This window comes from Nematolebias whitei, chromosome 13, assembly GCF_014905685.2.
Source record: "Nematolebias whitei isolate Nwh7 chromosome 13, NemWhi1, whole genome shotgun sequence".
Lineage (NCBI taxonomy): Eukaryota > Metazoa > Chordata > Actinopteri > Cyprinodontiformes > Rivulidae > Nematolebias > Nematolebias whitei.
Window position 1 is genome coordinate 2712231 of NC_056510.1, and position 16568 is coordinate 2728798.

At 42.2% G+C, this 16568-nt stretch overlaps 1 protein-coding gene across 2 annotated transcripts in view; it reads right to left on the bottom strand.

Annotated features, from left to right (window-relative positions):
* Positions 1-4720: 4720 nt before the first annotated feature.
* Positions 4721-16568, bottom strand: part of LOC119419464 (cytochrome P450 2J6) — a gene marked incomplete in the record, with an annotated part of 21347 nt that continues 9499 nt past the window's right edge. Inside the window, 4 exon segments of one of the 2 annotated variants that reach the window (XM_037686770.1) lie at positions 4721-4785; positions 13381-13535; positions 15278-15419; positions 15504-15691. In XM_037686770.1, coding sequence (XP_037542698.1) covers positions 4765-4785; positions 13381-13535; positions 15278-15419; positions 15504-15691 — 506 coding nt within the window. 2 annotated transcript variants of the gene reach the window in all.

The window sequence follows — 16568 nt, forward strand, 5'->3', positions numbered from 1 at the left end:
CTGGACATGTCCAAACCACTGTCCCTCCTCTGGACATGTCCAAACCATCTCAGTGTGTCCTCTCTAACTTTAGCTTCCAGTTGTTCGACCTGTGCTGTACCTCTGATGATCTCATTCCTGATCTTCTCCATCCTTGTCTCTCCTCAGAAGAACCTCAACATCTTCATTTCTGCCACTTCCAGTTCTGTCTCCTGTCTTTTTGTCCATGTCTCTGTCTCCAGACCATACAACATAGCTGGTCTCACCACTGTCTTGTAAACTTTTCCTTTGACCTTTGCTGACACCCTTTTGTCACAAATCACTCCTGAAACTTTTCTCCATCACTCCATCCTGCCTGGACTCTCTTCTTCACCTCTTCACCACACTCCCCATGTTCCTGGACAATGGACCCCAAGTCCTTGAAGTCCTGCACCTTTGTGACCTCTGCTCCTTGTAGCCTCACTGTTCCACCTCCTCCCTCTCATTCACACATGGACTCTGTCTTACTACGACTGACTTTCATTCCTCTTCTTTCAAGTGCATACCTCCACCTCTCCAAGTTCTCTTCCACCTGTTCCCTGTTCTCACCACAGATCACAATGTCATCTGCAAACATCATAGTCCACGGGGATTCTTGCCTGACCTCATCTTTTAGTCGGTCTATCACCAGAGCAAACAAGAAGGGGCTCAGAGGCGATCCTTGATGCACTCCCACTTCCACCTTGAAACTATCTGTCACTCCTGCGGCACATCTCACCACAGTCCTGCTGTCCTCATGCATGTACTCCTGTCCTCATGCATGTCCTGCTGTCCTCATACATGTCCTGCTGTCCTCATAAATGTCCTGTACCAGTCTAACATACTTCTCTGCCACTCCAGATCTCCTCATGTAACACCACACCTCCTCCCTCGACACTCTGTCTGATACTTTTTCTAAATCCACAAAGACACAATGGAGTTCTTTCTGACCCTCTCTGTTCTTCTCCATCAGCATCCTCAAATCAAAAATGGATCTGTGGTGCTCTTTCTCTTTCTTGACATGAAACCATCCTGCTGCTCACAGGTAGTCACCTCTCGTCCAAGTCTTGCTTCCACAACTCTCTCCCAGATCTTCATTGTGTGACTCATCATCTTAATTTCCCTGTAGTTGCTACAACTCTGTACATCACCCTTGTTCTTCAAAATGGCCACCAGCACTTCTTCTCCATTCCTCGGGCATTTTCTCACCCTCAAATATGTCATTGAATATTTGAGTCAAAAACCCCACTGCCATCTCTCCAAGACATTTCCAAACTTCCACTGGTCATCAGGTCCTACTGCCTTCCCCTTCTTCATTCTTTTCAGAGCTTTCTGGACTTCACCCTCACTAATCTTTCCCACTTCCTGGTCCACAGTTTCTATGACCTCTACTCTTCTTTCTCTTTCATTCTCTTCATTCATCAGCTCCTCAAAGTACTCCTTCCATCTTCCCTCACACTCTCCTCACTTTGTAAAACATTACCATTCCTATCTTCCTATCGGCAGCACGATGGATCAGTGGTTAGCACTGTTGCCTCACAGCAAGAAGGTCCTGGGTTCAATCCCTGGTTAGACCTGGGGTCTTTCTGGCTGGAGTTTTCATGTTCTCTCTGTGCTGCATGGGTTTTCTCCGGGTACTCCAGTTTCCTCCCACAGAACAGAAACATGCATGTTAGTCTGCCTTCAGGTCCAGGCCTCCCTTGCAAAAGAGATATGTGATCTCAGTGGGATTTGCCTGGTTAAATAAAGGTTAATAAATAAAATAAATAAATACATTTTTAACAACCCTAACCTGCTGCACATCCTTTCCAGTCTGATCCCTCTGTCGCGCCAATCGGTACAAGTCCTTCTCATCCTCTTTAGTATGAACATCTAAAAAATGTTATGGCTTGTTGTAAGTAAAATATATCCATCCATCCATCCATTATCTTTACCCGTTTATTACATTTTGGGTCACGGGGGTCGCTGGTGCCCATGTCCAGCAATCACTGTGCGAGGGGCGGGGTACACCCTGGACGGGTCTCCATTCCATCACAGGGACACATGGAGACAAACGAGACAAACAACCATTCACTCTCTCACTCACACCTAGGGACAATTTAGAGTTACCAATCAGCCTAACATGCATGTTTTTGGTCTGTGGGAGGAAACCGGAGCACCAGGAGAAAACCCACGCATGCACGGAGAGAACATGCAAACTCCACCCAGAAGGCACCTGGACCGGGGTTTGAACCAGAGACCTGCTCGCTGAGAGGCAGCAGCTCTACCAGTTGCGCCACCGTGCTGCCCAGTAAAATATATAAGATTTGCAAATCAGTGCATTGTGTTTTAATTTACAGTTTATACAATGTTACAAACTGAGGGCTGTATTTTTTTCTGGCAAATCTATATTTTTAAGTAAAACAAGTATCTTGAAAACAAATCTGGTAAACAGGATGAAGAACTGGGTGGGCTCCAACATGTTCCTCTGAAACAAAGAAAGCGTCCCAGTTTTCAGGGACGGTCCTGACTGAGAACCTCAGAGCCTGGTCTTTGTTTAGTCTGATGTCTGAGCTGCACACCTGGCCCCTGACCTCCTGCTACTGTCTGTTTGCTGCTTCTTCAGGCTGACAGGCAGGCAGGCAACAACTGCTGCAGAGCTGCAATAAAAGTCTCATACATTATTCATGGAAGCAGCAGCAGCGTTGCTTTATTTCGTATGTAGAGGTCAAGGATCAATGTCAGGGAGGAAGCATCACCTGAGAGCTGGAGGGGGGGTTAGTATCTTGCTCATGGACACACAGGGAGGGGGAATCGCCAGATCTCAATCAATCAAAGTAAAAGACATTTAGTTCAGTTTTTACCTTTTCAAGACAATTTTTCCAAAACACAACAACTTGTTAAGACCCATTATTGGAGGGACCAAAGACTGGTCCTTGTATGTTCTAACACCACTTTGGGGTTAGGACTGGGTTAGGCATGAACTGGTAATTGTTAGGGTACAGAAATGGAAGATCACTGGAAGTCAATGCACGGTCCTCATAAAGATAGGAAAACAAATGTGTGTGTAAATGTAGGTGTGTTTGTATTGTTAGCAAAATATCTCATGAACCACAGGACAGAGTTTAGATTACCAGTGTAATCTAACACTTATTACATTTTGGAGTAATCCCATTTCAAGATGGCCGCCACAGCTAACTGATTTTATAACTCGGTCAGTTTTCTGGAGATTTACCTAAAATGTGGTGTGATGGTAGCTGATCATACTCCCCAACACAAGTTTTGAGCCCTACACATGAAACTATATTTCATTAGTGAAATGGGTCTGACCTGGATTCTAAGCATAATTCAATTCAATTCAGTTTACTCTAAATCTCCAAGTCACAACAGAAGTCGTCTCAGGGACTGAACAGAAACATTCATGTATAAAATAATAATTGAACATTATTTATCTGAGGAGCAGCTTTGAGTTTAACTCCATCACTGAACTCTCATCTTGAACAAGCATGAAGGCGACAGTGGAAAGAAAAACTCCCTCATGAGGAAGAAACCTTTAGCAGAACCAGGATCAGGACAAGAGGACCATCTGCTTCGACCGGCTGGGTTTGGTAAGAACAGATACACAATGGCAGGTCAAGAATCACATGTTAAGATAGAAATAGTATCAAATGAAAACTATTCAGTTTTAACAATCCATTTAAGGAAACCCAAGTCAACCCTAACTATCGGATTTATCAAAAAGGAAAGACTTAAAACTGGACAATGTGTCAGCCTCACGGACAGAAACTGGAAGTTGGTTCCACAAGAGAGGAGCCTGAGAACTGGAATATCTTCCTCCCATTCTGCTTTTGGAAACTCTAGGAACCACAAGTAAACCTGCAGTCTGAGAGTGAAGTGCTCTGTTAGGAAAATATGGAACAATAAGATCTGTAATGTAAGATGGAGCTAGGTTGTTGAGAGCTTTGTAGGTTAGAAGTAAGATTTTGAATTCTATTCTGGATTTGACAGGGAGCCAATGGAGAGAAGCTAAAACTGGAGAGATATGATCTCTCCCAGTAACTCCAGTTAAGACTGGCAGCAGCATTTTGGATCAACTGAAGATGTTTTAAAGAAGTATTTGGACACCCAGATAATAAACCATTGCAATAGTCCAGTCTAGACGTGACAAATGCATGGACCAGTTTTTCTGCATCATCTTTAGATCAGATGTTTCTAATGTTAGTGATATTACGCAGGTGGAAGAAGGAGGTTCTAGTAACGTTTTTAATGTGGGGGATAAAAGACATGTCCTGATCAAAAATAACACCAAGATTTTTAACATTAGAGCTGGAGGACAGATTAATGCATCTAAGGAGGGAGAAAGACTGAAACATTCATTCCTAAGGTGCTCAGGTCCAAAAACCTTAAGACAGATGTTCTATAGAGAACAATAAAAACATCATCAAATTAAAAAAAAAAATTCTAACAACTAAATGTTCAAGGAAAAATCAGAACTAAATCATGGGATTCATCCTCTGGAGAACATGAACGTGTGAATGTAGCTAACACTTGGGAGAACATTAGCTTTTTTTAATGAAATTCAGTTTTTTTATACTTTCACACATATTTACTGAGCAGAACCAATTCTGCCTTTGTGGACTGTTGTGGATGGATGAACTCTTTATGTTCTTCTAAGCCCTCCTACTTAAATAAGTTAGTAATCCTCGTTAGAAAAATACTCATCAAACCACGCACCTGCTGACCCACTCTCCATCGTTTCTCCACTTCACTCCTCTGGACTCCTGGATTCTACCATCTTCTCATCAGAAACTTGAAAAAACAGAAGAAAAATAAACTTTAATATAATTGTTGAAATATTCTTAAAATTGTTTCTAATTCTGGCACAGTGGCACAGTTGGTAGAGCTGTCATCTCTCAGCAAGAAGGTTGCCTGATTGAATCCCAGCCCGGGAACTTTTCTGGGTGGAGTTTCCATGTTCTCTCCGTGCTGCGTGGGTTTCCTCCAGGTGCTCCAGTTTCCTCCCACAGACCAAAAACATGCATGTTAGACTGATGGCGACTCTGAATTGTCCCGAGGTGAGAGAGAGAATGAATGGTCGTTTGTCTCTATGTGTCCCTGTGATGGACTGGAGACCTGTCCAGGGTGTCCCCTACTCTCGCACAGTGACGGCTGGATATTGACACCAGCGACCCATGTGACCCAAAATATGCAGTATAAAAAGAAACTGTATACAAGGATGTAAGACACACACGAAGATACACACCAAACACTAATAATGTAAAACAATACGGCCTAACAACAGCAGCACGAACATGAGTCTGCAGTGAGCAGATGGGTATGAATGAATATAGCAGCATGAGATCAGCAGCATGGATAATCAGCAGCACAGATAAGTTACACATCACCATCATGAAGACAAGACTAACAGATTTTTCTAACGTTGAAACAAAACTAATGGAAATACTTTCAGAAGTTCTGTTCATCTTGTAAAATGTGTTTTCTTGAAGATGAAGGTATAAAGACTCGATTTTATGATGTCAGTAAAGGCATGAATGAAAATGTACTAGTCGAGCTGGAGGAAAGGTCCGAGGATTATCAAAGTCCCAAAAATGTCCTGTATGGCGGACGTGAATGCATGTGCAATATTTATCGAAGTGAGACCAATTTTGAGAACGTTTTATTAAAATCCTCATACAAATGTCTTGGAAGAGCTGGATGGAGGAGAATGTTGCGTTCAGCCGTGAAAGCAAACAGCAGGAGAGTGTCAGAGGTGTCAGAGTTGTGGTGGTTTGGACCCAGAATGCCGCCTGCACACGAGGATCTTAAAAAAGCAACAAAAATATTAACAGCCAAAACAAAAGGCCGGCCTGGCAACAAGCACTTGGATCTTAACTCAAGGAAACATGGAGAAAAATACAAAATGTACCAGGTCACACCAAAACGGCACTGAAACCTGTTAATAATGCATGTTCAGTGCTGAACGAAGGAAACAGACCAGACACAAAAACTATAAAGACGTGGACAATGATTGACATTTCCAACAGCTGACAGGGACTCCATCAGGAGCAGGTGAGTGGAGCAAGCAACGGAAAGGCAGGAGTCTCCACAGAGGAACCCAGTGGGGAGCTGACTAACACTGGAACTGATAATATAAATGAACTAATAATCTAACAAAACACACAGACTCCTACAAGACGACCACCAGACCTTTTTAGATCCATCTGCTGGTCCACATGAATAACCGTATCTGAATGTGATGGTGATAAAGCCAGCACTGACTGGTTGCACCGACTCAAAGAAAACATATTTCCATGTGACAGACGGTGTTTAACTTCTTCAAGTCGTAGCCTCACTTGAAGGAATCCTGCGCGTTGCCTTTAATACTGAGAGTTTTAGACTAGGATTGTAGACGTCGTAGATTACGTTGTCATCTGCGTATTATATACGTGTTGTACGTCTACGTGTCATTACGTATTAGTGATGATGTGGATCCTATGTAGAAAAATAACAAAGTTGACAGTTTGGTCAAATCTTCAAAGTAACATAAGTTGACCTCACCTTGCATGATCGGTTATCACGCGTGTGTCGAATGACTCTCAGCGACTACCACACCAAACAAATATGTAGATGAACGTGGGTGGACTGAAATAGCTAAAGCTGGCCTGACAGTGGATACGCAGGAACCAGTGTGCATCATCAATCACATAAAATGAAGTTTAGGATAAAATCTCAGTTTCTATTCACTCGTAATCCAGTTTCATCTCACAAAGACGAGATGAAAGAGTCCGTCTGAACTCTAGTCACCCTTCTCGTAAGGCTGAAGCACGTAGAAGGTAGTCGCGATTCAACCAAAACTCCTCACAGCCCCTTGGTTAGTATTCGAAGGTGCTCGTGACCGTGCAGAAATTAAAATGTGTGTCTTTGGACCTTGAGCAGCACAGCTGTGGAATGTGGCCGGCCGGTGAAGCCCATTAGCACATGAGGCTCTGCAGTCACATGTTGCTGATAATATTTGTGGAACCCATTTGTACGGAGGAGGAATTCACCTTATTTACATTTTATCTGAACAGCAGAAAAAGCTCAGACCGAACTGCAAAGTGCAGAAGAGATAAGGTTTTAAGTACACTTTACTGTGTATGGACGAAATAGAAATTGTACCCTTTAAGTAGAACACTTTTTACTGATTTGCATGATACTCAGTATAAAAATCTCACTAAAAGACCAGAACTACAAGATCAAAAGAAATGGTAACGCTGCTGCCTGTGGCTCATTGTGGTCACCATGGTAACCACATACCTCTATCTCTCACTCCCTGTCGACCAAGTTTACGAAAAACAGACACAAAGACAGACCAAAAAGTAAGCCTCAAGCAGTCACTGTTTGAAAACTAATCAGAGCTTTAAAATCCTCAAACCATGAGCAGAAAAATACTGACGGTTAGGAAGTTAGACCTGTTGAAAAGAGCTTTCACTTCCAGTTTAGACGGTAATATTTTGAACTAAAGTGTAACCCATGTCTACGCAGTGAAGAACCCTCTGGGCCTTAAATATATATTTTAAAAAAGCAGGTGTAAAGGAACAAAAGACTAGCTGAACATCTAACGTGAAAACAGGAAGAAGCTATTCGGGATGTGGTGCCTGATTTTACAAACCTACATTTCTGTAAAAAATGTCAAAACATTAATTATGGTATGTTTTTTGAGCGGCTTTGGACGTTATCAGTCCATTAAATGGCCGTTATTAGTTGTTATCATCCCCATATGTAGCGGTGAGACTGTCCCACCTACCTCCTAGTAGGTTTAAAGGTACGTTATTATCGTTATTATTGCTGATAATAGGCAGCGTCGCACAGGGATAAACCAGGAAGTGTCTTTTTTGTTTTTTTCCAGCTTATGTAACCTTTTTCCTAAACCTAACCTTACACCTGACCCAGAGGACCAACCCTAAACTTAACCCCCTTACCCTTGTGCCTAAACCTAACTAAGACCGTAAACCTAACCAAGACCCTTTCCTCTAAACCGAACCACGTGAAGCTATTATGAGCGCTAACGAAGCTAAAAACAGAGCCCGTTATCATCGCTAACAACGTACCTTTAAACCCACCAGGTGGTACAGGAGGGGCAGTCTCACCGCTACATATGGGGATGATAACAACTAATAACGACCATTTAATGGCTGATAACATCCGAAGCGGGTGTTTTTTGGGGGGGACAGTATCAGGATGCAACTTTGCACTAGAAGACCATGTCATACTACCCTGGCTCTGCCGTCATGGATATCACATCAGTTCTAGGCTATAACCTTGTTACAGTCATGGTTGTAGCCTAAGTAGGACACCAGTGAGGTCAGTCTTGCTTTAAATTCTCAACAACAAATCCACGTCCATGGGCCCATCACAGGCTTCCATCACTGCCTCCACCCAGAACGCCATTAAGCTACACCACAATGACAAAAATCACCACAACCTTAGATTTTGTGTATGCCCAGAACCATTGTGGTACCATCGCACATATTAAATGAGTCCAGTGTGTTTTGTTAATCCACAGTTGAAGACCTTGTCTGGACTTTCCACCATCTGGCAGATTATTTTGGGCATCCTTGCCGGGTCGTCTTCCAGTGTTAACAAGACTAAAAAATATCCGAACCACCACCATAGCACCCATCGTGTTCTAGTAGAAAGTTTTGAAAATTATCAACACAGGTTGAAAAAGTAAATCCTGAACTTGTTGAACTTCGCAGTGCGCCCTTTAGCTGCAACAAAAACAGGGTGTGGTGACTCTGCAGCAATCAGAAGCACAGATTGCATGACTAAATATTTTATCCAAACTCAAGGCACAGCTCTAAAAGCCACGGTTTGCCACTGTGTCCATGGAAGCTTGGGTGTGCACGTTCTGAACTCTGAGGGGGTTTGAGAGAAAAACCAGAGGTCCCATAGCAATTAGAGACACTGAGTGAAAGAAATACAAGACTGATTGTGTAAAAACTGCAAAAAACTAAATTCCAGTTCAAATATGTAAAGACTAACGTTCTTTGACTCCTTTAAACTTTGAATGTTTTTACTGAAGTATGTCGGAGCTGTGGGCGCTCCAAAAACTGTCGGGGTTTCTCACGTTTTTCTCCAGAAATTCCATCGATCTTATGTTTTTATGGCACTTTATTTTTGTAAATTTGACCTACTTGTATGATTTGACATTACTAAAATCATAGGTCATTATTGACAGTTGGCTCAACACATTTAGTATAATTTGCATGTTTTTTGTTTGTTTTGTTTTTTAAGTTATGTAACTTTTTTTTTCCTTTACTGGAATACTAAACAGAGTTCTTTAATGGTTATAAACTGGTACCCTTAAACCAACACTTCAATATTTAAATGTGCTCAGAGGCCTACAGTGCATTCTAGACACTGTTAGACCTTGAGCGAGAAAATCTTGTGAATTCCATCCATCCATCCATCCATCCATCCATCAATCAATCCATCCATCCATTATAACACAATACCATCTGAACCATCAATGAAGCAAGAAACGTTTTCAGACTTTGTCCCAAAATGCTGAAAAATCCCTTAATCTTCTTTTATTTATTTATTTTACCCGTTTCTCTTTCCAGGTTCAGAGGAGCTGATGTCTGTCTTCAGCAGTCACTGTGTGAGAGACAGAGGACACCCTGGACAGGTCCATCACTGGGACACAAAAAGATAAACAAGACAAATACCCATTCAAACACTCCTAGGGACAAATGAGAGTAACCATTTAACCCAACATCTACCGCTCTTAAAGAGCGACGTCTATACTCATAGAATCTGGAGTTACAGTACGTAACCAAAGTTTATTTTCTATGAGAGGAAACCAGAAAACCCATAGAGAACATGCACCCTCCACCAGTAAGTCTGGGAGGTGAACCTATGCCATTTTTGCTGTGAGGTGACAGCCAGGGGTGGCTAATATCATTTGAGGAAACTATACTATTAAAAATATAAAAACTAGAAATGAAATGATGGGGTGGCCGGATTACATATGGGGGCTCCGATCTTAGACTTTGACATGGAAACCCCAGTTTGGACATGAGCCTCTCTTACATCTAGAAGCAGCCACAGGCCAGTAAGAAAGTTGGCTTGTTGCTTATTGTTTCAAGTTATGGCAGCGGCCATCTTGGATTTTTACCTGGCAAACCAATTTTTGAAAGAAACTTTTCTTACGCAGACGCAGCCACACACCAAAATGGAAGTTGATACCTCACGTATTGTCCAAGTTATCGTGTTCACAACATTCATGGACAGAGGGAGGGTATTTCTAGTTTCCACTTGTCACTTTGCAACTGGGACAATAAACAATAAACTTTTATGAGCTTTCTGTTACCCATACATCTGCCACTAACCTACTCATTTACACACAACTAATAATTTTCCTCCTTGTTTTTCTCAACAGTTATTCTCCTGTCATCATTGACATCATTTTATATTGTTCACTTTCAATAATGCATCTTATTTAATATTCTTTCAAAGTCTTGAGAGCAGAAGATTTTTCCCTATAACTTTAAAATACATCAAATGATGCATGACCACCCCTCCCCCCTCCATTTTTCAAGTCACCATGCTTACAACATGCATGAAGGAGCTTCAGTGGTTCTCCTGCAGCTTCAAGACACTAGATGGCGCCAACGAGTGCACACCTGTGGACCACTCACCTGATGAGCTGCAGGAGTATAAAAGGCAGTTGATGACTTCACTTGGACACTGGTGCATTAATTGGTAGTTGTGTTTCCAGCCACTTTACCCTCCTAGTGATTTGTAAAGACTAAACGGTGTTTGCATGTGTTTCAGCTCTGACTCCCTGGACCTCCCTAGTTTGATCCTCCTCCTTGTAACTTCTCCAGCCATTCCTCGCCTTCCACCACTTGCCTACACTCATTCCTTTGATGACCTTTTCCTCCAACAGTAAGATAGAAATATATCTTGAAACATCCTCAAGGACCAAGACCTTCATAATAACCCTTGTCCTTGCTCTCCAGGGTTTCAGTCCCTCCCAGCAGCATTGCAGCCAATCATTGATATTTACTCATTATAAATAAACTAATTGTTCTTGATCTTGGAGTTGCTCTTTTCAGTTACCTCTATCTTGGTACTTAGTAAATCATTACAATGCACATGTGGACAGACGGACAGAAGGTACTTCCTGTTTCCTCTTTTTGCTCCATGACGAGGGGTCTGGTTTGTAAGCATCAGCCCCTGTAAACAATTTGGTATGAACCCAATTCTTGGTGATGATGTGATCCTCTTGGAAGCAGGAACATCTAGAAGGCACTAGAATAATTTCCTGCTCGGTGGAAACTTCAACCCTCTGCTGTGGTCTTCAGCAGGTAAACTGTAGATTTCCACCTCTGGGTTTGGAACAAGCTGCTACTAGTGCAAAATGTCTAATATGTTGGGGTCTTGTTCACAAGTGGGGGTAGAACAAAGCAGCAAAATAAGGCGGTGTCAACGGTGATGCATTTTATTAGTCTTTAAAGCTTGGGAACGCCTCAGCGTTCCCCGGAGGAGCTGAAGGTTAGCTGTAGTGAGGAAGGTCAGAAACGTTGTGTTTAAGCTGTCGTCCCTTTGACCAAATATCAGATATGCAGCAGGAAACATATGAAGAGACGTTAACTCAAAACTCATGTTTGTCCAATTGGCTTCACGAGAACTTTTCACTCAGTGGTTTTTAAACATGAGCAAACTTCCCAAAAATTCTATAAAACAGACTGAACCTGTAAAGACGCCAAACACAAAAATAACCTTTTAAAATGATCCAGGGAATAAATGCACTAGATGAGCTTTAGCTTCTCAATGGATTTGATTGTTGGAACTCACATGATTGGAAGAGTTTTCTTGCACAATGAAGTAAAACAAAACAGATGTTGTACCTTTGTTCCTCTAAAATGATAGATGTGGAGAGTCTACGAGTCTGGCAAGGAGGAGAGACTAAATGAATAATCTGATGCCAACTCTGTAAATCCAGGAGAAGCGAGGGAAAGGCTAATCTTGATAACCCAACATTTTTCAGTCAGGTCATCTGTCCAGATGACCTGACTGAAAAATGTTGGATGGTATACCTGGATTATTGAGCATGGACTTTGTTGTTAACCTTGCTAACCCTAACGTTCCAGAGACAAGTAGTATAATTCTTTGGCAGAGCCAGAAATGAAACCTTGATGATGTGAAACTAACGGACCACTGAAGACTAATGAGTCAGCTCCGCCTCAAGCAGCAGGTGGTAATCAGCTCTACAGGAAAACAGCTGAGTGGGAGCAGCCACGCCCAGCATGAAGACATACAAAAAGATGAAACCTCACAGTCCATCTACGACTGTCCCCCATCGTGGAGCAAAAATGGTCAACTGTAAAGACACTCCATGCATGTTGTGAGCAGGATAACATGGAACATATGTGAGGTACTGACTTCCTGTTTGATGTGTGGCTGCGTCTAAAGTTCCTTTAGATACGGGTCAAAATCTAAGATGGCCATCTAAACTGGACGTCCCTAACATTTGAGGAAACTATGCTTTCTAGTTTTTATATTGCTTAAAAATATAGTTTCCTCAAATGTTTAGGATGGCTGAAGATTAATCTATGGGGGTCAAGGACAGCACTGACCACCGCCTGGCTCCGTTATCGCATCTGGTGGATAAAATTGTTCCCTCTACTCGCCAGGATTCGTCATGATGCGCTACCATGGACAAAAATAAATAAATTCCCTCTGTTCTCCACAGTGTAACTCCTCCACACCTGAATATCTTGCATCAAAAACATTTAGGTTTACTGACGTTCTCGGTTCAATTCCAGTCCAGAAAACGGATCATGCAGTACATTGCCAGATGTGAAAGCCTTCAGAGTTTGTATCGAGGCCTACCCTCAGCTACTACTACATGAAATGTAGCTCCATGTTTGTGAAGTTGCCTGAATTGGAGCCATTTTGTGTTGGTTCCTGTGAGACACACACACGTCAGTAGAGACGATGTTTATTGGCTCTGAAAAGACTACAGATTTTAGTTTTGTTTAAAAAAAATTCTCCTGATTGTATGTTGAATATGAATATTTTATTATGGTGTCTTTTTATGGAATTAAAACAACCAGAGTTGATTACAGTTTATGTTTCGATGCAAATAGGTCTGAAATCATTTTCGTCAGTTAATACAGGTTGACCTGCACTAACAGAGTAATATTATTGTGGAAAAATAACTGTAACTCAGCACAACATGCTTAACTGAAGCGATTTTAACAGCTTTTACTCGAGGGCAGCGATTTTACAACACTAAAGTACAGAGGCGGTAAAATAACAGCTTATTCAGCTGAAACCTTTTTACTCAGTTTTCTCTGGAGTTGAAAAGGACTCGGTGCAAGGTTGCGTAACTCAGCGAGCTTTGGCATGAACCTTGTAGGGTGAAGGAACGCGAGTAAATCCAGTTACTCCTTCTGTGCTCAGCTCGACTCCTTCAGGAGCAGAGAAGGTGAACTTCTGCAGTAAGCCGACCAAAAACAGGAACAGCTCCATCTTGGCGAGGCCTTCTCCAAGGCACACACGTTTCCCTAAAGGGTGCACACACACACAAAGGGTGAAAATGAATGACAACACATGTATATAAACTAGAAGATTAATCTATGGTGGCCAAGGCCGCCAGTGGCCACCCTCTGGCTCCACCATTGTGACTGGTTGTGTAGAAAGTTGCTCCCTCCACTCGCCAGGATCCGTCACTTGCACTGCCTCTGACAAGAAAACAAACCCCACCTCTGTTCTTCCACACAGTGTAACTCCTACCCACTTGAATATTTTGCATTAAAAAACATTTTTTTTAAATTAGGATTACTGTGCTGCACTTTACTTGGGCCTGTCCAAAGTCTTTGATACTGTAGACCATCACATCTTATGCCACAAGCTCTCAGATATTGGCTTCTCAGATCACACTGTTGGTTCTCAAACGATCTCTCAGGTCAGAGACAATGCGTTCGACATAACGGCACTTCATCTTGCTGCTACCTAACAGTCACTAATGGTGTGCCACAAGGCTCAGTTTTAGGTCCCACTCTTTTTACAATTTATATAAGTAATGTAGGTCAAAACATTCCTGACACATCCTTGCATCTCTATGCTGATGACAATGTTGTTTATAGCAGAGCTAACACAGTTGCTAAGGTTTTCCAGTTTTTACAGTCTGCATCAAACATCATCCAGTCAAACTTATTCCATCTCAAACTGTTGCTAAACGCTGACAAAACCAAAGGGATGTTGTTTTCCAACAGAAAGTCGGTGCCATCAACTCTTCCTCCTATCTCATCTGTGCATGGTGTTCCTGTTGAGTTTGTAGGTTCTTACAAATGGGAATTTTGGTCGACGCACATCTCTCTTTTAAACCACATATTGAAAACTTGATAACTGAAAGTAAAACTGGGTTTCTTTTCAGAAATAGATCTTGTTTAACTCTGAATGCCAGAAAGTGCCTTGTAACAGCTACTTTCCTACTGACCATTGACTCTGGTGACATGATTTACATGAATGATCCTGCCAGCTCTTTGCAGATGTTGGATGCTGTCTATCATGGTGCGCTAAGATTCATAACTGGTTGTAACTACGTACCATCACTGCACCCTGTACTCCTTGGTCAGTTGGTCATCATTATCTACACGGAGGCTCTCACACTGGTTCATGTTCATCTATAAATCCCTCCTTGGTCTGCTGCCGTCTTATGTCTCCTCCCACATGTCACTCCGTCAGTGCAGCTACAGCGTGCGCTCTCAGGACATCATTACCTGCAGCGTTCTCTCAGTGCAGACTGAACTTGGCAACAAGGCCTTTTCCTGCTCAGGTCCTGCACCTGGAACACCTTACAACAGGAACTCAAGTTGTCCTCCTTGATTTGTTTACAGGGTTTCAAACATTTGATAAAGTCAATAGAAACATCAAAGCAAACATGTTCTTGTTTTTAGTGTTCTCCCTGTTTTACAGCACCCTGACTTATTGTTTGTACACTACTCTTATTTTAACTGCATTTTTACTGTCGTTACTTGTTATTACTGTTGTCTGTACTTTAAATGTTCTGTCTGGAACAGGTCTCTCTTGTAAATGAGTCCTCGTGGCTCAGTGTGACTAACCTGTAGAAACAAATGTTGAATGAATGAAAGCATTAAGATTTCCCTGCTCATTTCCAGTCCTGAAAACCACTAAAACTTCTAACATTCTCTGTTCGCATCCCTCAGTGACAGAGGAAACTAAAAATATGAATGACTTGTTTTACTCGCATGGCAGGTACCAGAGTAGGAAAAGGTTGGTGTACCTGCAGAGAAGGGCAGGAAGGCGTCTTTCTTCACAAACTTTCCATTTGCATCCAGAAAGTGTCCGGGATTGAAGGTGTCTGGAGTTTCCCATTCAGTCTTGTCAAACAGCACAGAGGTCAGGACAGGCACTATAGATGTTCCCTATCATGAAAAATCACAGGAATACACAAAAGTTGGCTGCAACCCCCCCACAACAAATGACTTATGATCGTACTAGAAAAGCACCTTTGGTATAAAGTAACCACCCAGAGTTGTGTCCTTGGCAGCGACCCTGGGTCCATTCAGAGGCACTATGTTTCCAAACCTCTGGATCTCATGGATGACGGCATCAGTGTACGGCAAGTTTGGTCTGTCGGCCATTGAGGGCTGCCGGACCTGTCCGATCACATTGTCAATCTCTGCCTGGACTTTTTCTTTTGAAACAAAAGAAAACAATTAAAAAGTCTATATTTTGTTCCCCCTCAAAAATAAAAGTGTATTAGTGTGTTTCAGTGTCGGATCTGCAAAGAAATAATCTGTTTGAAGAGTTTCAGTCAGGGTTCAGAGTTCACCACAGCACTGAATCTGCACTGGTGAAAGTCACTAATGATATTCTCATGGCCTCAGACAATGGACTGGTGTCTCTACTGGTCCTGTTAGACCTCAGTGCTGCATTTGATACAGTTGATCACAATGTTTTACTACAGAGGCTTGAATATGATACTGGGATTACAGGAAGGAACAGCTCTAAAATGGTTTAAATCATATCTATCTGATAGATTCCAATTTGTAAAGGTAAATAATGAATCTTCTTCATACACCAAAGTTAGTCATGGAGTTCCTCAGGGCTCAGTGCTTGGACCAATACTCTTTACTTTATATATGCTTCCTTGTGATCCGAAGATCGCCGGTTCACGCCCCGGCCCCGACAACATCAAAATTGTGGGTGGGGTAGGTGAAACACCCACACCTGCCCCCACCCTCATTCGCCCCACTCTGGGCCCATGAGCAAGGCCCTTAACCCCCACCATGTGCTCCCTAAACAGGTCTCTCTTGAAAATGAGTTCTCGTGGCTCAATGAGACTAACCTGTATAAATAAAGGCTAAATGAAAATGAAAAAAAAAAATTAGGTAAAGTTATTAAACAGCATGGGATAATTTTTTATTGATATGCTGATGACACACAATTATATTTGTCCATTAAACCCAATGAATCCAATCAGCTACTTAGACTACAAGCATGTCTTAAAGACATAAAAACCTGGATGACCCTTAATTTTCTCCTGTTGAACAGACAAGACTGAGGTTTTG